This window comes from Saccopteryx bilineata, chromosome 11, assembly GCF_036850765.1.
Source record: "Saccopteryx bilineata isolate mSacBil1 chromosome 11, mSacBil1_pri_phased_curated, whole genome shotgun sequence".
In the NCBI taxonomy this organism is placed as follows: domain Eukaryota; kingdom Metazoa; phylum Chordata; class Mammalia; order Chiroptera; family Emballonuridae; genus Saccopteryx; species Saccopteryx bilineata.
In genome coordinates, this window is record NC_089500.1 from 60,909,734 (window position 1) to 60,934,889 (window position 25,156).

Sequence of the window (25,156 nt, forward strand, 5' to 3'; positions counted from 1 at the left end):
GGTTCATGTCCTCTTCCCATTTTTTTATTGGATTGTTTGTTTGTTGTTGAGTTTTATGAGTTCTTTGCTTATACATTGATGAAAATAATACAAAATATTCTTTTCATCAATGTATAACCTTCATCATATGGTTTTCCATTGTTGAAAACAGAATTAGGTGCCTTCTGCTGACTCTAATATATTCGTGTTATAGGTTTTAAAAACCTCACATAATAGTTCCAACAATTTTTGCTGGCAAGTGAAGCTCATGGTGGAAGAGAAAGAAGCATACATAAAATGGAAAAGTTATTTAAAAACACAACAACTGATTTTACATAGATGTTAAAGATGTCAACATTTTTGGGGAAAAGAATTTTGCTTATTTTAAAATGTCTAAAATTATTCTAGCCAAATAAATACAGATCTGAGCTCTTGCAGAAATATAATCCTTGTGGAAAAGATACAGATTTTTCATCTAGCTATTTACTTTGTGCTTAAATTAACTGCATGTGTATGTAAAGCACACAGACCGATATTTAAAAAACATATTCAATATATTAACCTTCTCAAAAAACGCCCCACAAAACAAAACACTCAACAAGCTTGGACTGGAAGGAAACTTCTAGAACATGATAAAAATCACTTATGAAAACCCATAACTAACCTCATGTATAATGGTGAAAGACTAAATGCTTTCCTGATAACATCAGGAATCCAACAACACGGATAGCTGCTTTTGCTACTTCTATTCAACAATGAACTGAAGGTTCTAGCCAAGCAATTAAAAGGTCATCCAGATTGAAAAAGGAAGAAGTAAAAATATCTCTCTTCACATATGACAAGAACATATAAATATGTAATATAAGTATATACATATGTAATATAAATATAAGTAAAATATTCTAGCCCTGGCTTGATAGCTCAGTTGGTTAGAGTGTCATCCAGATATACCAAGGTTGTGGGTTTGATCCCCAGTGAGGGCATATACAAGAAACAACCAATGAATGCACAGATGGGTAAAGCAGCAGATTTATGTTTCTCTCTATATAAAACCAATAAGTAAAATAATAATAATAATTCTACATCACCCAGCAGAAAACTTAGAACTAATAAACTCAGCAAAGCTACAGTATACAAGAGCAATACATAAAAAATTAGTTGTGTATACATTAACAATGAACAATCTGGAAGAAAAATTACATAAATAAAATTAGTTGTGTATACATTAACAATGAACAATCTGGAAGAAAAATTAAGAGGACAATCCTATTCACAAAAACATCAAAAAGAATAAAATATTTAGGAATAATTTTATCCAATGAAGGCCTGTACATTAATAACTACAAAACATCGTTAAAAAAAATTTAAAAACCTAAGTAAATGAAAAGACATCCCATGTTTATGGATTCAAAAATAGTATTAAGATGACAATACAACCTAAAGTGATCTATGTATGTATTCAACATAATCTCTATCAAAATTCCAATGGCATTTTTTTCAGAAATTAAAAAAAAAATCCTAAAATTCACACGGAATCTCAAGGAACCCTAAATAGCCAAAATAATTCTGAAAAAGAAAATCATAGTTAGAGGACTCACATATAAGTCCTGGTTTCAAAACTTATCGCAAAGCTATAGTACTAAAAATAGTATGGGATGGGCGTAAGGAGATACATTATAAATCAATAAAACAATGCAGAATTCAGAAATAAACCTATACATTCATTGTTTTATAACAAGGTTCTAAGACCATTAAGTGGAGTAAACAATAATTTCTTCAACAAATGGTGTTGGGGCAAGTGAGTATCAACATAAAAAATTATGTTTGACATTTACTTCACACCATATACAAAAGTTAAGTCAAAAGAGATCAAAGACATAAATATAAGATCTGAAAGTATAAAAGTCTTAAAAAAACACACAGGGGTAAATCTTCGTAACCCTGGATTTGGCAATGGATTTTTAAAGATATGACACCAAAAGTATAAGCAACAGAGGATATAGATAAGTTGGACTTGAGTGAAATTCAAATCTTTTATGCATCAATGGATACTATCAAGTGAGTACAAAGACAATTTACAGAATGAAAGTATTTGCAAATCATATATCTGTCAAGGGTCTAGTATCCAGAATATATAAAGAAATCTTACAACTCAACAAAAATACAAACACCACAAATAAAAAGTCGGCATGAATCAACATTCCTCCAAAGATGTAAAAATGGCCCATGAGCACATGAAAACATATATAGGTTCCAATTTGAATACGATATTGTCATTCTGTCACATCCTATTATTTCCTCAAAACACGATCTTAAACCTCATCTGAAGGCTTTGATAACGTTCTGCTTTCCAGACCCCAGTGAGACCAATGCTAAGTAATTCTCAGCATCAGATAAGTTTGACTATTTAGTGCAATTATTTTCTGTGAAGCAAATAAAATGATTTAGCTATTATCAAGAGTGACAGGTAAAAACATTAGCGATAGAGCCAACAGAAATGCTAATGATTTATTAAGAAACAACAGTGCTTATTTTAATCAAAAAGAATTTGTGAATAATTCCTTCTGGATAAGGAGGAAAATTACCTGAAATTAATGTTGAGTGCTGACTCAATCAGAGAGGATTTTGTTTTAATAGGTAGACATTTTTGAAAAAGATAACATTGCCCTGTATTGGCAACAGGAATTATCTTACATTGTTGGCTAAACTATAAATTGGTACAATCCTGGAGAGAAATCTGGCAACATGTATTAAAATTTAAAATGTGCGTTTGATCTATCCATCTCTGATATATCCATCCCACCAACAGAAATTTAAACCAATAAGATAACTGAATGAGATGTCTGAGTGTGGATATTCATCACAATAATGATTAAAACAATGAAATTAGAAACAATCTAAACGTGTATTAATAGAAGTGTGGGTAAATAGGAAGTCACAGCCTGACTGGGGGTGGCACAGTTAAATAAGGTGTCAACTTGTAATGCTGAGGTCCCAGGTCCAAAACCCTGAGGTCACTGGCTTAAGCTCGAACTTGTCAGTTTGAGTGAGGATGGTCAGCTTGAGCGCAGGGTCGCAGCTTGAGCGTGGGACCATAAACATGATATCAAGGTCGCTGGCTTAAGCAAGCAGTCACTGGCTCAGCTTGAGACTTCTAGTTAAGGCACATACGAGAAGCAATCAATGAACTAAAGTGAAGCAACTACGAGTTGATGCTTCTCATGCTTTCTACTCCAATTCTCTCTCTCTCATCCTGTCTCTGTTTCTCTCAAAATCAATGTCAATTTGGAAAAATAAGAAGCTTCAGTGCATGTATACAAGGAAACACTGTGCAGCCATTTAAAGGAGAGAGACTAGGCCTGACCTGTGGTGGCGCAGTGGATAAAGCGTTGACCTGGAAATGCTGAGGTCACCGGTTCGAAACCCTGAGCTTGCCTGGTCAAGGCACATATGGGAGTGGATGCTCCCAGCTCCTCCCCACGTCTCTCTCTCTCCTCTCTCTCTCCCTTCTCTAAAATGAATAAATAAAATAAAAATTAAAAAAAAAGTAAAAAATAAAGGAGAGAGATTGTCTACATTTATTCTTCAGAGGAAATTACAGAGTGAAAGCGGTTACAAAGCAGTGTGTACAGTATGATTCTCTTTGTGTATAATTATCTATCTATAAATAAGGAGGAGCCTGGAAAAAGAATTTCATCAAGATGTCAAATGGTCTCTGTGGAAGATTTTCAGGAAACTTTTGCTTTTATTCATGTCTTTTGAGCAAGGAGTCACTCTCTCTAACTAAGGTACCACAATGAAGAATTGATGCTTCTCATCTCTCTGCCTTTCTGTCTGTCTCTCTGTCCCTCTCTCTGTCAAAAGAAAAAGAGACATTTTTAAAAGACCAAAGAGTAGCACCTGGATGAGGTACTTGGGATTGAAGAAAGTTGCCTTTCTTTGTAATAAGGCAATTTGGGAAAGACTGAAGGAAGGAGAAGGTAGAGAAAGCTGGAAGTGGAGTTTGGCAGGTTGTGGAGCCTTAACGAAGGTGGGAGGGATGGATGGAGGAGGAAGGTCTGCCTTGTCCACTAGTCACTTCCTTGTCTCCTTTTCTTGTCTCAGGACAACCACTGCCCACTCTTCTTTGCCTGCTTTCATGCCTAAACACAAATATTCCATAAGATTTGTCTCTTCTTCTAGAGTTTTTTCACACTCTTCACACTCTGTATGATCCCATGCTCAAGCTTGCAAACCCGCGCTCAAGCCAGCGACCTTGAGGTTTCGAACCTGGGTCCTCTGCATCCCAGTCCGATGCTTTATACCCTGCACCTCCACCTGGTCAGGCTAAAAATGTCTTAAAAGAGGCACATAGATGTTTCCATTTCCTCACCACCCACCCTGCAATCTGGTTTCTATTCCTTTACTTGACACAAGAAACAAATCATTTCCACATTGCTAAATTTGTGAAACAGTTCACACTGCTCCAGTTATCGGACTTTCAAGCAGCATCCATGTTCCTGATATGCTGCCTCCACTTTGAGGCTGTGATCCCACTTCTCCTGACATCCAGGTGTTTTCTCTCTGGCTTCAGTCATTTCTTTACCCTCTTCTTCTGCCCTCATCTCCTATGTACTGAGGCTCCTCAGGCTCTGTCCTGAGTTGTCCTCATCTCACACTCTGCACTGTCCCTGAGCCACCACTCACAATTCCTCCACCACTCACAATTTCCTACACTTCATTCTATACACAAATTATGGAAAATTTTGTTGTCGTTGTTTTCTTGTGTTTCCTTGGTCTTTGAACCTTTTTGGCATATACCTCCTTCCACTTACATTATCACGTGTGTTATAAATGTTTGTCTACAGGCTTCCATCATACTGTACAAATTGCAAGAATAAGGAGCATATTATGCCCTTTTCCCAGAGTCTAGAATAGTGTCTGGCACATGAAAACTGCTAAATAAATATTCAGTAAATTAAAATAAAATTAAGAAACATAGGTTCCAGTCAAGATGGCAGATGGGTAAACGAAGTACTCTAATCATCCCATAACCACATCAAAATTCAAGTAAACCACAGAACAACCATCACTCAAAACCACCTGAAATCTAGTTAAACAGAAGTTTTGTAACCAAGGATATAAAGAAGCAGCCACCATGAGACTACTAGAAAAGGTGGAGACAAGGAACAGGCTGGTCCCACACCCACATATGGTAGGTAAAAATTGGGAGGGATATCTTGAATACAGAGGCTCCCCCCTGAGGAGTAAGGGATCCCAGAACCACACTAGGTCCCCCTGCTCAGGGTTCCAGTGCCAGGAAAAGATGTCCCCATAACTTCTTTCTATAAAACCCAGGCTGGGTTGTGGCTAAGTGAAATGGAGGGCTCTTAAAAGTCCCAAGCAGTTCCCTTTAAAGGGCCTATGCACAGACTTACTTGGATGCACTTTCTCTGAGTTCCAGCACTGGGCACCAGGAGCATACAGGGAGAAACTCAGTAGTCTGACACTGAGGTAAGAGCTGCGGGGCAGCTTTCTTCTGGACAAAAGTGCTGGTAAAGGCCATTGTTTCTTTGTTGATCCCAGCACCATAGAGCCAGCAGGTGGGTATCATATCTGAGTCTCCATCAGCCGGATTAACACTGTTCGCCCCACCTTGGTGATTCCCTGCCCCACCCAACTTGCAAGCTCAACCTAATTCCCTTCTGGTGACTTTTCCATACAAATGACTGGTCTTGATTTACGCTACAAACTTTCCTAAAATCTCTCAAACAAGCATTATCTGGACTTGTTGTGCTGTGTACCTCTCACTAAGTGGCCACAGACCTGGCACTACCAGCAACTAGCCTTAGTTTGTAGGCTGGCCTATCCTAGGCACCTACCTACAAGCCCAGCACAAGTAGCAGCTACCTGAAGACTGCTTTGTAGCTCATGTCAAGTGGCCCCGGGCAGGGCATAGGTGGTGGTGGACCTTGGCCTGCACCTCCCATGAGTCCCCAGAGACAGTGCACACAGTGAACAGCTTTAGACCATGTCAAAGTACCACCCATCTTCCTCCACAAGGGACAGACCCAAGAGGCAAAATCAGAAGGCACCAGAACCACAAAAAGTAAGTCCTGCTCCCCGGAGTAGCCCCTGCACAACTGATCCTCCATGGTGGTGGCAGTCAGCCCTTGCCGCGTATCAGCCTGTGGTAAATCCCTGCCACTGAGATGCCAACAGCAATCACAGCTCAACTACAACAGGAAGGTGTACACAACCCACAAAGGGGGCACACTGGGAGTGCCCAGCTTGGTTGACTGGGAAGACTGGCCCACTGAACCCTACGAGACACCTACTATACAAGACCACTCTACCAAGCCCGGGAGACACAGCAGCTCTACCTAGTACATAGAGACAAACATGGGGAGAGAGGCAAAATGAGGAGACAAACAAACAGGTCTCAAATAAAAGAACAAAATAATACTCCAGAAAAGAAAACTAAACAAAATGGAGACAAGAATCTACCAGGCCCTGGCCGGTTGGCTCAGCGGTGGAGCGTCGGCCTGGCGTGCGGGGGACCCGGGTTTGATTCCCGGCCAGGGCACATAGGAGAAGCGCCCATTTGCTTCTCCACCCCCCCTCCCTCCTTCCTCTCTGTCTCTCTCTTCCCCTCCTGCAGCCAAGGCTCCATTGGAGCAAAGATGGCCCAGGCGCTGGGGATGGCTCCTTGGCCTCTGCCCCAGGCGCTAGAGTGGCTCTGGTCGCGACAGAGCGACGCCCCGGAGGGGCAGAGCATCGCCCCCTGGTGGGCAGAGCGTCGCCCCCTGGTGGGCGTGCCAGGTGGGTCCCCGGTTGGGCGCATGCGAGAGTCTGTCTGACTGTCTCTCCCCGTTTCCAGCTTCAGAAAAATGCAAAAAAAAAAAAAAGAATCTACCAAATGCAGAGTTCAAAATACTGATTGTGAGGATGTTCACTGAACTCAGAGGAAAAGTACAGGAACTTAGTGAGAACATAAACATCAAAATAGGAACCATAAAAACAGTACTAGAAAATAAAAAAAGAACCCGTCAGAAATGAAGAGTACATTAACTGAAATGAAGAATATATTACAAGAAATCAACAATAGAGCAGATGAAGCAGAGGATCAAGGCAGCAATACAAAAGATAAAAAAGCAGAAAAGACCCAGTCAGAACAGCAAAATAAATAAGTAAATAAACAAACAACCCCCCCCACCAAAAACAACAACAACAAGGATCCTACAAGGAGACTGTAGGACAACTTCAAGCATATCAATATTCACATCATGGGGGGACCAGAAGGAGAAGAGACAGAGAGAACAAGGAACTGAAATCTATTTGAAGAAATAATGACTGAAAACTTTCCATATCCGGTAAAGAAAAAGACACACAAGCCCAGGAAGTGCAGAGAATCACAAACAAGATAAACACAAAGATGCCTACACCAAGACACATCATAATTAAAATGGCCAAGATTAAAGACAGAGAAAAATCTTAAAAGCTGCAGTAGAAAGACAGTTATCAACAAAAGAGCTGCCATAGACTGTCAGCTGATTTCTCAAAAGAAACATTTCAGGCCAGAAGGGACTGACAAGAAATATTCAAAATGATGAAAAGCAAGGCCTAAAAACAAGATTACTTAACCTAGTCTATCATTTAACACTGAAGACTATATAAAGAGCTTCACAGACAAGAAAAAGCTAAAGGACTTTGTTACCACAAAACCAGTATTACAAGAAATGTTAAAGGTTCTGGAATAAGAAGAAAAAAGAAAAAAAAGAAGAAAAAGGAGTAGAAGAAAGAAGAAGACAAAGAACAAAGGGAGAGAGGAAGGAGGAAGGAAGAAGAAGATGGAAGAAGGAGAGAGGGGGAGAAGAAGAAAGAAAAAGGAGGAAAAGAATAAAAACAGAGAAAAATAGTTAAAAGAATAAAATGGCAGTAAATATGTACCTATCAGTAATTACTTTAAATGTAAATGGCTTAAATGCTCCAATCAAAAGATACAGAATAACTGAATGGAAAATAAAGTAAGACCCATATATATGCCATCTATAAGACATCCATCTCAGAACGAAAGATATACACAGAGTAAAAGTAAAGGAATGAAAATGATATTCCATGAAAAAGAAAAGCTGGGGCAGCAATAGTTATATCTAAGAAAATAGACTTTAACACAAAGTAAGAGAAAGAAGGATATTACATAATGATAAAGGTATCAATCCAACAAGAGACTATAACCCTGTAAACATTTATATACCCAACAGAGAAACACCTAAATATGGAAAGTAAATACTGTTGGACATAACAGGAGAGACTGCCAACAATACAGTCATAGTAAGGGATTTTAACAACTCACTGACATCAATGGATACATCCTCCAGATAAAAATTCAACAAGAAAATGATGGCCTTAAATGACATACTAGATCAGCTGGATCTAATTGATATCTTCAGAACCTGTTACCTCAAAGCAGCAGAATATACATTCTTTACAAGTGCACATGGAACACTTTCTAGAATAGACCACATGTTAGGAAAACAAACAAGTCTTAATAAATTTAAGAAGATTGAAACCAAGCACCTTCTCTGACCATAATGCTATGTATGAAACTAGAATCAATCACAAGAACAAAACTGAAAAACATACAAATGTACGAAGGTTAAACAACATGTTACTACACAATGAATGGGTTAAAAATTAGATCAAGGAAGAAATCAGTATCTCTTAAAACACATGAAAATGAGAACACAACAACCCAAAATATAAGGGACATAGTGAAAGCAGTCCTAAGAGGGAAGATTTGGCCTACCTAAAATAATTTTTTTTTTCAAATAAGCAATGTAAGTTTACACTTAAAGGAACTTGAAAAAAAAAACAAGCACAAAGTAGTAGAAGGAAGGAAATAATAAAGATCAGAACAGAAATAAAATAGAGTCTAAAAAAACAATACATAAGATCAATGAATCCAAGAGCTGGTTCTCTGAAAAGATAAATAAGATTGACAAACCTTTAATCAAGCTCACCAAGGAAAAAAGAATTCAAAGAAATAAAATCAGAAATGATAGAAAAGTAACAACTGACACCAAAGAAATACAAAGGATTGTAAGAAAATATAACCAACAACTATATGCCAACAAATTGGACATCTGGATGAAATTTCCTAGAAATGTACAATCACCCAAAACCGAATAAGAAAGAATCAGAGAATCTTAATACATAGATTACAACTAGTGAAATTGAAGCGGTAATAAAAAAAACTCCCAACAAGTAAAAGTCCTAGAGTGGATGGCTTCACAGGTGAATTTTACCACACATTCAAAAAAGAACAAACACCTATCCTTTTCAAACTATTTCAAAAAAATTGAAGAGAAGGAAAAATTACCAAAGTTCATTTTATAAGGCCAGCATTATCCTAATCCCCAAACCAGATAAAGACACTACAAACCCAATAAAGAAAGACAATTATAGGCCAATATCCCTGATGAACATAGATGCTAAAATCCTCAACAAAATATCAGCAAATCGGATTCTGCAATACATTAAAAGACCATAGTGTGGGATTTATTCCAGGGGTGCAGAAATGGGCAAAAACTAAGCATTTCCCTTAAGATATGTATGGTGTTAAAAATGTGGTCTAGTTTCTTTTCTTTTTTGCACATATCTGTTTAATTTTCTCCACACCATTTATTAAATAGACTATTCTTACCCCATTACATGTTTTTACTTGGTTTGTTAAGTATTAGATGACTATAAAGTTATGGGTTAATTTCTGGATTCTCTATTCTGTTCCATTGATCTATATATATATATATATATATATATATATATATCTGTTCTTATGCCAGTACCATGCTGTTTTTTGGGGTTTTTTTGTTTGCTTGTTTGTTTTTTCTGTATTTTTCTGAAGCCGGAAACGGGAAGAGACAGTCAGACAGACTCCTGCATGCGCCCAACCGGGATCCACCCGGCATGCCCACCAGGGGGCGACGCTCTGCCCACCTGGGGGCAATGCTCTGCCCCTCCGGGGCATCGCTGTTGCGACCAGAGCCACTCTAGCGCCTGGGGCAGAGGCCAAGGAGCCATCCCCAGCACCCAGGCCATCTTTTCTCCAGTGGAGCCTCGGCTGTGGGAGGGGAAGAGAGAGACAGAGAGGAAGGAGAGGGGGAGGGGTGGAGAAGCAAATGGGCGCTTCTCCTGTGTGCCCTGGCCGGGAATCGAACCTGGGACTTCTGCATGCCAGGCCGACGCTCTACCACTGAGCCAACCGGCCAGGGCCAGTACCATGCTGTTTTGATTGCTATGGCCTTGTAGTATAGTTTAAATCAGGTAGTGTGATTCCTCTAACTTTGTTCATTTTTCTTAAGATTGCTGTGGCTGTTTGGGGTCTTTTGTGGTTTCATATAAATTTTTGAGAATTTGTTCTAGTTCTGTAAAATACACCATTGGTACCTTAATAGGAATTGTATTGAATCTACAGATTGCTTTGGGTATTTTGAACATTTTATTTTACTTACTTTTTTATTTCTAATAGAATTTTATTGGGGATAACATTGGTTAACATAATTTTTCAAGTTTCAGGTGCCTAATTCTATAACACATCTCTGTACACTGTATTGTATGTTCATCCCTCCTCGAGCTGAAATCCATTACCATTTATCCTCCCATATCCTCCTCCACTTCCCCCACCAACCTCCTACCATGATGAGTATGAACATTTTAATGATGTTAATTCTTCCTATCCATGAACATGGTATATGCTTCCACTTGTTTGGATCTTCTTCAATTTCTTTCTACAGTGTCTTAAAATTTTTTGAGTACAGGTCTTTTACATCCTTGGTTAAATTTATTTATAGGTATTTTATTCCAACTTGGGTGCCATTTATTTTTTCTTCTTATCTGATTGCTTGGCAAGGCTAGTATTATCTTGAATAAGAGTAGTGAAAGCTATTATGAATGGGATTTTTTTCTAAGTTTACCTTTCTGATAGTTCATTATTGATATATAAAAATGTAAATGATTTCTGGGTATTTATTTTGTATCCTGCTACTTTACTGAATTCATTTATCAGTCCTAGTAGTTATTTTAGAGGAATCTTTTGGGTTCTCTATATACAGTATCATGTCATCTGCAAATAAAAAAAAAGATGTTGAATATATGATATGAAAAAATGTTCACAATATGTTAAGTGAAAATAATAGGTTACAAAGTATCTAATATTAATCCATACTGTTCTAGTGAAATGTACAGAAAATACTGAAGGCTGTACCTCAGCATCTTAGCAAAATTCTTCTCCGGGTTGTGAAATTATGTATTTGTAACTTTTTTATTTGAGCTTTTTTATTTTCCAAAATTTTTTATAATGATCATGTATTACTTTTATGAGAAAAATAATTAACTATAATATTGAGAACATTTTCAACAAATAAGATTACTGAAGAATAACCATTTGAATCCATTAGTAGTTTTCTTTGTTACTTACCATCACTTTTCGCAAAGTGTATCTTTTGGATCGAATGTCATCCATGAGCATCTCATAAGGGGTGAGCTGATATTCAATGGGCAAAGGGTTGTACTGCCGCTCTTGGACCTTTTTAAGTTTTACTCCATTTCGCAAATCCCTCATCACCTGTACCCAGAAACGAGCCTGAAAATACCAATAGTGGAAAGACAGCAGTGAATAAATTTACTAATTTCCTATAAATGGCTATAGTCATACAGAAAAAATAAAAAACTTGGATTACAAAATACTAAGAAAACAAAACAAAAACTATTTTAAAAATTAAATTTTAGGATACTAAAATGTGGGTAGAAAGTCAGTGGAGAATCCACAAGCTGTCAGTGCCGAGACAGCTGGGTCTAAATCCTAACTAATCCACTGTGGCAAGCATTAGTGGCCTCAGTTCTTCAGTCCTCCTCATGTCTACACTGTTATGTAGCTTTGCTCACCAAAAAGGAAGGACTGTATTTCTCACATCTTGACTTTGGGTTTGGCTATATGATTTGTTTGGCCACTGGAACAATAAGAGATATGATGTGACCAAAGGCTTCAGAAGCAAATGCACAATGGGCTGTCATTTGTACTTCTATCGTCATGTGGATATCATGAATGGATTGGGCATGATGCCACTGGCATGATCACCTGGCAGACGCACACATAGAGTTACTACAATTGACCTGCAAACTCACAAGCTAAATAAATGTTATTGCCCAATGCCACAGTAATTTTATATTGTTTGGTTACATAGTATTATAGCGACCATAGCAAACTGACACAACCACCTATAGCTATTTGACATCCATCAAGTTGCTTCACTGTTATGAACCTTAATTCCGCATCAATAAAAGATAATGGTACTTCATATCTTGTGGAATTCAGATGTTCTCTCATAGAAAATGTGTTCTGTACCTAGAACATGCTCAAACATGACAATTTTTATATTATCTTTGCACAAATTATTTAATATCAATTTTCTTATCTATAATAATATAATAGTAAGTTGTCTTGTCTACCTACTTCAAGAGAATGAGATATATATGAAGTACTTTTAATAAGTGGCTTGAGTAGCTACTTAAATATATTAAAAATCAAGTGGTATATTTTAAAAGATTTGTCTACATAAAATAACTGATTAAATTTCTCAAAAATGGCCTCAAAAACAATTTGTGATTAAAAAATTAAGTATATCACTTCTTATTCTGAAAAATGATTTGAGGTACTTAATATTGAGGTATATCCATTTAGAACATCTTCTAAAATATTCCTTTTTTAAACAGATTCTTAGATTCTGCCATTTAAGGTATTCTAATATATTCCTAAAATACTTTCTCTTAGAAATGCTCTTGTCCCAACTTCTCTACTTTTCTTACTCATTCCTTTAAGATCCAGTTTAAGTACCATCTCATATTTTAAAAATATTGTCTCTTCTCTTGACTGCCTTGGGCTTTAAGAAAACCTAACATAGAAACTTTGAATTCTTAAAATAAATTAGGGGAGGATCACCATATAGCTTTTGCTTTAATTTATGAAAGAATTAAATTAGACTTGTTTTATATAGCCAGTTCTTTACATATTGTTTGGCAAAAATTCTACATATAACTTTTTAGAAATTAAAGTCATGGTTATTATTTAAAATAATGCACAACTGCCACTGTATGTATTCCCAGAGTTTATTATTTGTACCTTATTTCCACTAGGGATATTCTGAGATGTTTAGACTCAGCCATTCAAGAAATTCTCATTCTCCTTCATTCTATTCCTTCTTCCTTTCTCATTTCATTCTCATCTTTCTACGTAATTCATATTAATGGTCTTATGAAAAAAAGTTGGTTATTTAGGAAAACATAACTCCCTTTGGAGTTAGTGCATATTTGTCAGTGATCATACTAGCTCTTTTTTTCCCTCCTTTTTCCTTTTTTACAGAGACAGAGAGAGAGTCAGAGAGAGAGAGAGAGAGATAGGGACAGACAGACAGGAACAGAGAGAGATGAGAAGCATCGTCAGTTTTTCATTGTGGCACGTTAGTTGTTCATTGATTGCTTTCTCATATGTGCCTTGATTGTGGGGCTACAGCAGACCGAGTAACCCCTTGCTCAAGCCAGTGACCTTGGGTCCAAGCTAGTGAGATTTTGCTCAAACCAGATAAGCCCACGCTCAAGCTGGCGACCTTGGGGTCTCGAACCTGGGTTCTCCACATTCCAGTCCAACACTCCATCCACCTCGCCACTGCCTGGTCAGGCTAATCATACTAGTTTTTAACTGAGGTTGCCAAAAGGCAATAAATTAGTTCAAGTTTATACTAGCTGTTTGCTAACTTCTGAACAAATGGAGTTATTTATCTGGCCTTAACAAATAAAGAAAAACAAAATTTAAAAGTTAATAGCCAAGATAAAATACACCTAGAGCAACACTACCAGAATGTTCTCCTATACAAAGGAAACTTGATAATCGATATTATTCTAAAGTGACAATATTAGCTTTTAAGTCAATATAAGCTACTCACTTTTTTTTTTAAGTGAGAGGAAGGGAGTTAGAGAGACAGATTCCCACATGAACCCTGACCAGTATACATCTGGCAATCCTCTTTGGGGCTAATGTTTGAATCAACCAAGTTATCCTCAGTGCTGGGTGATGCTCAAACCAATTGAGCCACTGGCTGTGGGAGGGGAAGTGGGAAGGGTGAGAGAGAGGGGCAGAGAAGCAGATGATCTTTTCTCTTGTGTGCCCTGACCAGGAATTGAACCCGGGACATCCATATGCCAGGGCCATGCTCTATCCACTGAACTAACTGGCCAGGGCTGCTACTTGCTTTCTAACTTTACTTTTACTTTAATGTTCCAGGTTAGTATCATTTCAAAATCTCAGTAAAGATATCCTCAATAAATTAACACTACTGCAAACAGGAAATGCCCAAATGACCATCAACAGAAGAACGGATAAACAATGGAATACTACTTGTCAAAAGCAAACAAACTTACTGATATAGGCACTGGGGTGATGAAATTTTAAAAGAATTATGCTGAATGAAAGAAGCCAAGCAAAAATCAGTACATACTATTAGATTACATTTATAAAAAATTCTAGAAAATGTAAACTAATACATAGTGACAGAAAGCAGATCACGCGTTGCTTCAAAACTGGGGAGGAGAAAGGCACAAAGTCAGATTACAAAGGCCTGTGAGGACACTTTGGAGAGTGATGGATAGACTCATTGTTTTGATTGTGGTGATAGTTTCAGGGATATGTATTACATAATATGCATATGTCAAAATGTATCAAATTGTACTTTTTAAGTATGTTCAGCTTATTTGTATGTTGATTATGCCTTAATAAAGCTATTAGAAAAGAATATCACAAATAATTAAAATCTAATATGGTCAAAAGCAAGTCATTCATATCCCCCAAATTTGCATCTTTTCCTACTCCCTTATTTAATGATATCATTATTTATCCAGTGTACTTAACCTGAAAAGTCAGAATCCTACCATGTGCCTTCTACTGACATCTCAATATACAGTTTAACTTTGTGAAATTCACTACCTGTTCCCAAGGCTGTCATGTCTGCCAGTATCTAAGTCATATATGAGGGCAGGGATTCGGGGATCTAGTATCAGGCAGGAAAAACAGGAGATACTTAGTGTGTCACATGAACACACTGCCATCAGCTGCTCTAGAAAGCTGTCTTCTGTTTTATGAAGGCAAAGACCTCATGTTATTCATTCTGCAGCCCCAGGGCCTTAGTCCATTTAGCTATTCATTAAATAAATGAATGTACTGTACTATAGTTTCATACCTATCCTGAAACAGAGCTTAAACTATGACTTACAAGAGTATGCTAAAGTGTCAATATAATCAGAAAGGTCAGTGTTTTAAAACATCAAAATACCCAGAGACATGGGGGTGATTCTAGTAAAATCAGAAGGTATTTCCTCAAATGTAAGACTAAGCATTCAAATAAACATAACATCAATTCACTCCACATTCTGTAACACCCAGCTCTCTCTTCAGCACTGCACAGAACAGGGAGAACATCCAGTTACCTTACCCAGTCTGCGTTTTTCAGCTCCTCCAGCTCTGTGTTCGAATCATCACTCTTTTCCATTTCTTGAATCTTCTTAAGATTCTACCAATTGAAATAAAAATAAAATATCTGACATAAAAATTTCATTAAGCTAACGTCTGAAATTAAAATTTCTAATTGATACCTTCAGATAAAATATAAACAGAAGTGCTACTGAAGCAGATAGAATAGATATCAGATTCAAGAGAATCACCAATTTCTCAGGGAAACCTTCCCTTCCTCCTTGATAAACCCAATCTTCCTGCTAATACAGTTTTATAGCACCACAAACCTTTCCTCCATAGTTCTTATCAACACTAATTTTACATTTGTTTGTGCTTTCCCTCTAGACTTCATGACTCAGATTTCTGTTCTCAAAAGCTAATATAAGCATCAGCATTTTTTGATGCTCATATATCTGTCAAATAATTTAATGAATAAGTTTCAATATATAAAATGTCTTCTTTTTTTTAGGCGAGAAAGAGAGACAGGAAGAGAGAGATAAGAAGCATCAACTTGTAGTTGTAGCATGTCAGTTGTTCACTGATTACTTCTCCTGCGTGCTTTGATGGGGAAAGGCTCCAGCCTAGCCAGCGACCCTTTGCTCAAGCCACCAACTTTGGGCTCAAGCCATGACCTTTGCGCTTAAGCCAGCGACCTCTGGGCTCAAGCCAGTGATCCTGTGCTTAAGCTGAATGAGCCCACACTCGAGCTGGCAACCTCAGAGTTTCAAACCTGGGACCTCAACGTCCCAAATTGATGCTCTATCCACTGTTCTACCACCTGTCAGGCAATGTATAAAGTGCCCTTTATTTTTAATTTTATACATGTATATATTGCAAAATTGTTATCACAGTAAGGTTAGTTCTACTTTCATCACTTCACATAATCATCTTTTTAAAATTTAAATTTTTATTATTTTTTTATTTTTTTAGTGAGAAGGAGAGGGACAGACAGACAGGAAGGGAGAGAGATGAGAAGCATCAAGTTGTAGTCACAGCAGTTTAGTTGTTCATTGATTGCTTTCTCATAATGTGTCGTGATTTTGGGGTCAAGCCAGCCACTATGGGGTGATGTCTATGATCCCTTGCTCGAGCCAGCGACCCTGCGGCTCAAGCTGGTGAGCCCAAGCTCAAGGTGGCCATCTCAGAGTTTCGAATGTTGGTCCTCAGGATCTCAGGTCAACGCTCTGTCCACTGTACCACCATCTGGTCAGGCCAATTACCTTTTTTTACATGGTGAGAACATTTAAGACCCATTTTCTTTGCAACTTTGAAGTATATAATAAAATATGGTTAACTATAGTCACCATATTGTACATTAGATCCCCAGAACTTATTTATCTTATAACTAGAAGTTTGTACCCTTTGAAATTGCATTAATTCAACATTTGCAATTTAAAAAGATCTTGACAAGTAAAACATATATTCACATATTAATTACAAATTTGTGTTATACCATTCCTACTTGCAATAATTCAACTCTAATATATTTTGCTAAGCATATTTGCCTGATCATATTTGGACTGAGTTTAAATGCATTATATAAAACCTAGCTTGTTTTCTATGAAAATAATACTTAATATGAAACATTTTTAAACCATTTATTTTTAGCTTCTCAACATCTCAGATCAACCATCTGCAAAATAAAAATAACACCACTTGCTTTTTCATACTTAATAATGCGTAGAAATATTAATATGAGAAGAATTAAATTACTGACTTGAAGAAAAGATGGTGTAAATGATGCAATATTTCCTCTCTCTCTAGAAAGGAAATTAGGAGAAAAAAAGTATATTTGATTGTTTCACAATGTGTTTTCATAGTTACTTTTAAAAAGAAAAGTCAGGCTATTCCTTCCTCCAGAGCTCTACTAAGCACAAAGATCAGGGAGCTGCCTTGCAAACATTATGCCCCTTTCTGAGCAGCCTTCATCCCATCATTGTTCTGTGCTGAAGTACACGGGCCAGGCTCCCTTGCTTCAATTTTGGACATCTCTGAAGATGTCCCACATTCTGAGTTCCCTTGGGATCAGCTGAGGTTTGTTGCACCTGCATCATAGTTCAACTATTCCCTCACCCCCTTCCAGGTGTTCCCAGAAAAAATCCCCAATAAACCTACTGAATTCAAATTTCAGCCCTCGGAGTCTACATCCGGGGGGACTCAATTCACACGTAGAACATTTAAAATTACAGGTCCTCCGTGGTGGCACAGTGAATAAAGCGTTGACCTGGAATGCTGAGGTCGCAGGTTCAGAATCTTGGGCTTTCCTGGTAAGGGCACATATGGGAGTTGATGCTTTCTGTTCCTCCCCACCTCTCTCTTTCTCTCTCTCTCCTCTATAAAAATGAATATAAATAAATAATTAAAAAAATTATAGGTCCTGGCCAGTTTGCTCAGCAGTAGAGCATTGGCCTGGTGTGTGGAAGCCCCAGGTTTGATTCCCATCCAGGGAACACAGGAGAAGTGCCCATCTGCTTCTCCACACTTCCCCCTCTCCTCTCCCCCCCCCTCCCTTCCCTTCCCTCAGCAAAGGCTCCATTGGAACAAAATTGACCAGGGTGCTGAGGATGGCTCCATGGCCTCCGCTTCAGGCACTAGAATGGCTCCAGTTGCAGCAGAGCAACACCTCAGATGGGCAGAGCATCGTCCCCTAGTGGGCATGCCAAGTGGATCCCGGTCAGGCGCATGCGGAAGTCTGTCTCTCTGCCTCCCCACTTCTCACTTCAGAAGAATACAAAAAAAAAAAAAATTACAACAGGCCCTGGCTGGGTGGATCAGTGGATGTCAATCCAGCATGCCAGAGGTTGTGGGATTGACCCCAGTCTGGCCATGTATGAGAAGTAATCAATGAGTGCCCAACTACATAGAACAACTAAATTATAGAGTGAATTGATAATTCTCTCTCTCTCTTCCCTGCCCCCCACCCTCCAAATCACTGGGTAAAAAAAAAAACCAAAAAAACTATAACAGATGCAGGCACACAAAACAAAATTTACATGGATTTTAAAGGTGAAATTCACTATATCAAAGACATTTTGACTTGCACTGAACTATATATGTCATTCAATGGGAATCCATTGTTTTTGTTTAGAAATCCTTTCCCTCCCTTCTGATCAAGATCCTCCTCTTTGTAGGGAATGCATATGTAGGGAGATCGGGTGTGGTTAGGCTTGCTCCCTTGTTTTCTGGATACAAGAACTTTGCATGATTAGTGTGTGAGCACATGACAGAAAGCCATGCGTGTGTGCGTATGCAGCCTATCTAAGGCTACAGGCACTTTCCCTTGGTGCAGATCATTTGCTCACCACGAGAAGACAAACGATTTGTTTGCTCGCCTACCACCATGAGAAGAGGTTTTCCCCTGCTTGTACGCTTGCCCGTCCTTGTGAGAATCCAATAAACAAGAATGGCCCAACACCTTCCGGCTCCATGGTTCTTCTGAGTTCTGCCCAAATCCAATGTGAACCTGCCTGGACCACGACAACCAGCACTACAGCATCCCGTACAGTGTGAGTAGGGCTGACCCCATGCTTAGCATCTCATCACCTATTCACAAGGATGAGAATAGCATCTCCCTAGTCACAGTGACTGGTTCCCAAGTGGACACATAATGCCTTACCTTCCTCCAAGACTTTTCTGCCCCAGTGAACAGAACAGACTTTGTGCTGCAGTTACTGAACTAAAAAAATATGAGATTTGGGGTGCATACTGTCACCTAACCGGCCTTTAAGTAAGAGCCTGTCCTGGGGATGGAGAAAGAGAAAGCCAGCCCTCATTACAGGACTTGAGATACTGGATGTAGCTGTGCTTAAAGCCAGCAGTATCCTTAGACTTCCCAATTATGAGAACCATAAATCTTGCCCCACTCCATCCATGCTAACTTCAGTGGACTCTCACTTGAAATGGAAACAGCTATAATTTGTTATTAATTTTTAAGTTTTACTTAGAAAATTAACTTTAACATGGTGACAATGATCAATAGAGTACACAAGTTTCAGGTAAACATTTCTATATTATTTGAACTGTGGATTATGTTGTATACCCATAATCCAAAGTCAAATCATTTTCCGTCACCTTATATTTGTCTCTCTTTACACCCTTTCCCCCCTTCCCTCCCCCATCCTCCTCCCCAACACTCCCTTCACCCTGGTAACCACTTCACTTTTATCTATGTCCATGAATCTCAGTTTTATATCCCACGTATGTGTGAAATCATACAGTTTTTAGCTTTTCCTGATTTACTTATTTCACTCTATATAATGTTCTCAAGGTCCAACCATGTCACTATGTCATCATTTCTTATGGCTGAGTAGTATTCCATTGTACATATGTACCACTTCTTCTTTTTCCAATCCTCTCTTGAAGGACACTTTGGTTGTTTCCATGTCTTGGCCACTGTGAATAATGCTGAGATGAACATGGGGGGCACATGTGTATTTAGATATCAATGTTTTTGAGGTATAGGGGTAATACTCAGTAGAGGGATTATTGGGTCATATGATAATTCAAGTTCTTAATTTTTTGAGGAATTTTTTATACTTTCCTCCATAATGACTGTACTAATTTGCATTCCCACCAGCAGTGAATGAAGGTTACTTTTTCTCTGCAGCCTCTCCAACACTTGTTATTATCTGTCTTGTTAATAGCCATTCTAACAGATGTGAGGTGCTTTCTCACTGTAGATTTATTACTTTTAATTTACTGTGTTAACATGCACCCAAGTGTCCCATTCAATAAAACACCCTCACCCCCTAACAACTTGTCCCCCATCATATCCCATTTGCCACTCTCCCCTAACTCCCTCCCCCTTTTACCTCTAGGACAGTGGTTCTCAAAGAGTGTGCCAGGGTGCACTGGTGCGCCCTAGAAGATTTCCACGTGTGCCCTATGGTATTCCAGAGACATATGTGCCTGTTGAGGATCAAAAAACCAAGAGGGTTTTTGGAGTTTAGATTTTTGGGGGACAGAGATGTGGTGAATTGTCTGTAAGCTGACAGTCTGCCCAACCCCCCACCTCACTTGCCTGTTAAGTTGTAAAAGGCTGTTAAGCTGTGGTGCTGGGTTGTTTACATTACCACCCATGTTCCCCAGAAAGACTGGAGGCAAGTTTCTTCTATCCATTGTTTGGGGTAAAATTAAGATGATATGTATGAATGAAAAAACTTAACACATTTGTTCCAGGACCTGCTGAATTTACTAAATCTTACTAAGAATGTATCTATGTATATAAAAAGATAACTTTTTGTTGTTTTTTTATTTTTTAGCCCCTCTTTTTTACGAATTCTAAAAAGCATAACTCAAAAAATGTACACAAAAATGTGTGGGTTTTTTTTATAGAGACAGAGTCAGAGAGAGGGACAGATAGGGACAGACAGGAACGGAGAGAGATGAAAAGCATCAATCATCAGCTTTGCGTTGCGACACCTTACTTGTTCATCGATTGCTTTCTCATATGTGCCTTGACCATGGGCCTTCAGCAGACTGAGTAACCCCTTGCTCAAGCCAGCGACCGAGGGTCCAAGCTGGTGAGCTTTGTTCAAACCAGATGAGCCCGCGCTCAAGCTGGCAACCTTGGGGTCTCGAACCTGGGTCCTCTGCATCCCAGTCCGACACTCTATCCACTGTGCCACTGCCTGATCAGGCAAAAATGTTTTTTAATGTCAGAATAAATTTAATTTTGTTGTGTTTATTTTGTTTAATTACCATAAAACACGCTTGAATTTTATAGTTTTTCTTTAATATTTGACTTATTTTAACATATTTCTCAGAAATTTGTATACAGTGCGCCTACAATTATTTGTAGAATTTTAAATGCGCCCCGACTTCATAAAGTTTGAGAACCACTGCTCTAGGATTTGCTGACCTGTTATCCGTATCTCTGTATTATGTGTATATAATTTCACTAATCCCTTCACCTTCTCTGATCCCATCCCTTCAGCCCCCTTCCCTCTGACAGCTGACCCTATGCTCCTTGTGACCTTGCCTCTGCCTCTATTCCGTTCCTCAGTTCACTTTGTTTATTCATTCAATTCCATATATAAGTGAGATCATATGATATTTGTCTTTCTCTGACTGGCTTATTTGGCTTAGCATAATAATCTCCAGGTCCAACCATGCCATTGCAAAAGGTAAGATTTCCTTCCCTTTCGCAACCCGTGGAGTATTCCATTGTGTATGTATCACAGATTTTAATCCACTCGTCCACTGACGGACACTTGGGCTGTTTCCAGAGCTTGGCTATTGTAAAAAATGCTGCAATAAACATGGGGGTACATTATCTTCCTTTGAATCAGTGTTTTGGTATTCTTAGGTTATATTCCTAAAAATGGGATAGCTGGGTCAAAACATAGTTCTATTTTTAATTTTTTGAGAAAACGCCATACTTTTTCCACAGTGGCTGCACAAGTCTGCATTCCCACCAGCAGTGCAGAAGGGTTCCCTTTTCTCCACATGCTCAGCATCACTTATTGTGTGTTGATTTGTTAATGAATGTCATTCTAACAGGTTTGAGGTGATATCTCATTGTGGTTATAATTTGCATTTCTCTGATGATTAGTGATGTTGAACATTTTTTCATATGCCTGTTGACCATCTGTATATCCTCTTCGGAGAACTGTCTATTCAGCTCCTTTGCCAATTTTTGATTGGGTTGTTTACCTTCCTGGTATTGAGTTTTACAAGTTCTTTATAAACTTTGGTTATGAAGACTTTATCAGACGTGTTGGCAAATATGTTCTCCCATTGTGTAGACTGTCTTCATTTTTTGTTAATGGTATCTTTTGCTGTGCAAGTGTTTTAGTTTGATGTAGTCCCATTTCTTTCTTTCTTTCTTTTTTTTTTTTTTTTTTTTTTCATTTTTCTGAAGCTGGAAACAGGGAGAGACAGTCAGACAGACTCCCGCATGCGCCCGACTGGGATCCACCCGGCACGCCCACCAGGGGGCGACGCTCTGCCCACCAGGGGGCGATGCTCTGCCCATCCTGGGCGTCGCCATGTTGCGACCCTCCTGGGTGTCGCCATATTGCGACCAGAGCCACTCTAGCGCCTGGGGCAGAGGCCACAGAGCCATCCCCAGCGCCTGGGCCATCTTTTGCTCCAATGGAGCCTTGGCTGTGGGAGGGGAAGAGAGAGACAGAGAGGAAGGAAGGGGGGGATGGAGAAGCAAATGGGCGCTTCTCCTATGTGCCCTGGCCGGGAATCGAACCCGGGTCCTCTGCACGCTAGGCCGACGCTCTACCGCTGAGCCAACCGGCCAGGGCCCATTTCTTTCTTTGATCCCTTATTTCACTTGCCCATGGAGATATGTCAGCAAAAATATTGGTACGAGAGATATCAGCGAGTTTGCTGCCTAGTTTTCTTCCAAGATGTTTATGGTTTTGCGACTTGCATTTAAGTCTTTTATCCATTTTGAGTTTATTTTTGTGAATGGTGTATGTTGGCAGTCTAGTTTCATTTTATTGCATGTACCTGTCCAATTCTCTCAACATTTATTTAAGAGATTGTCTTTATTCCACTGTATGCTCTTATCTCCTTTGTCAAATATCAACTGATCATAAAGCTGTGGGTTTATTTTTGGGTTCTCTATTCTGTTCCATTGATCTGTATGTCTGTTCTTATGCCAGTACCAAGCTGTTTTGACTACAATGGCCTTGTAGTATAACTTGATATGAGGAAGTGTGATACCTCCCACCTTATTCTTTATTTTCAAGATTGCTGAGGCTATCCATGTTCTTTTTTGGTTCCATATACATTTTTGAAATATTTGTTCTATATCTTTAAAGTATGCCATGGGTATTTTAAAAGAAATTGCACTGAATTTGTAGGTTGCTTTGGAGAGTATAGACATTTTAATGATGTTTGTTCTTCTTATCCATGAACATGGTATATGTTTCTACTTGTTTGTATCTTCCTTGATTTTTTTTTCAATGTCTTATAATTTTCCGAGTACAAGTCTTTTATCTCCTTGGTTAAATTTACTCCTAGGTACTTTAATTTTTTTGTTGCAATAGTGAAGGAGATTGTTTCCTTAATTTCTCTTTCTGACAGTTTATTGTTGATGTATAAAAATGCCACTTATTTCTGAATTTTAACTTTATATTTTGCCACCTTGCTGAATTCATTTATCAGGTATAGTAGTTTTTTGACTGAGACTTTAGGGTTTTCTATGTACAGTATTATGTCATCAGCAAACAATGATAGTTTTACTTCTTCTTTTCCAATTTGGATGCCTTTTATTTCTTCTTCTTATCTGATTGTTGTGGCTAGAACTTCCAGAACTATATTAAATAAGAGTGGTGAAAGGGGACACCCCTGCCTTCTTCCTGATCTTAAGGGGATTGCTTTTATTTTTTGCCAGTTGAGTATGATGTTAGCTATTGGTTTTTCAGATAGCCTTTAGTATGGTGAGATATAGTCCTTGTATTCCCACTTTGCTGAGAGTTTTGATCATAAATGGGTGCTGGATTTTATCAAATACTTTGTCTGCATATATTAATATAATCATGTTATTTTTGTCCTTCCTTTTGTTTATGTGATGAATCACATTGATTGATTTGCAAATACTGTACCAGCCTTTCCTCCCCAGAATAAATCCTACTTAATCATGATGTATGATCTTTTTGATGTATTGCTGGATCCACTTTGTTAATATTTTGTTGAGAATTTTAGCATCAATGTTCATTAAGGATATTAGCCTATAGTTTTCTTTCTTTCTAGTGTCTTTACCTGGCTTTGGAATAAGGATAATGCTTGCCTCATAAAAGGAGCTAGGAAGTCTTCCAACCTCTTAACTTTTTGAAATAGTTTGAGAAAAATGGGTGTTAGTTCTTCTTTAAATGTTTGGTAAAATTAGCCTGTGAAGCCATCTGGTCCAGGACTTTTGTTTGTTGGAAGTTTTTTTTATTACATTTCAACTTCATTAGTTGTAATTGGTCTGTTTAGGTTTTCTGATTCTTCCAGATTGACTTTTGGAACATTGTATGTTTCTAGGAATTTAATCATTTTGCCTAAGTTGTCCAATTTTATGGCACATAGATCTTTATAGTATTTTCTTACAATTTGTTGTATTTCTGCAGTGTTAGATGTTACTTCTCTCTCATTTCTAATTTTATTTATTTGGATCGTCTTAATTTTTTTCTTCATGTATCTGGTTAAAAGATTAGTCAATCTTGTTTACCTTCCCAAAGAATCAGCTCTTGTTTCATTGATCTTTTCTATTGATTTTTACCTTTTATATCATTTATTTCTGCTCGGATCTTTATTATTTCCTTCCTTGTACTTCCTCTGGGCTTTATTTGTTGTTCTTTTTCTAGTTTTTTTAAGTGCAGGGTTATGTTGTTTATTAAGGTTTTTCAGGTATGCCTGAAATGCTATGAATACCCCTCTCAGGACTGCTTTTGCTATGTCCCATGGATTTTGAGTTGTATGTTCCTTTTCATTTGTTTCAAGGAACTTTTTTTATTTCTTCCTTGATCTCATTGTTAACCTATTCATTTTTCAATAACGTGCTATTTAGCTCCCAAGTGTTTGAATGTTTTTCAGTTTTTCTATTGTAGTGCATTTCTAGTTTCATGCCATTGTGATCAGAGAAGATGCTTAATATAATTTCAATCTTCTTAAATTTACTGAGATTTCTTTTGT

General features: G+C 38.1%; 1 protein-coding gene across 2 annotated transcripts in view; it reads right to left on the bottom strand.

Annotated features, from left to right (window-relative positions):
• Positions 1 to 25,156, bottom strand: part of SPIRE1 (spire type actin nucleation factor 1) — a 271,534-nt gene that overhangs the window by 98,572 nt on the left and 147,806 nt on the right. For both annotated transcript variants that reach the window (XM_066246306.1, XM_066246307.1), the window contains exons 5-6: positions 15,501 to 15,578; positions 11,438 to 11,602 (exon numbers count right to left, since the gene is read on the bottom strand). In XM_066246306.1, coding sequence (XP_066102403.1) covers positions 11,438 to 11,602; positions 15,501 to 15,578 — 243 coding nt within the window. The remainder of the gene's footprint in view (positions 1 to 11,437; positions 11,603 to 15,500; positions 15,579 to 25,156) is intronic.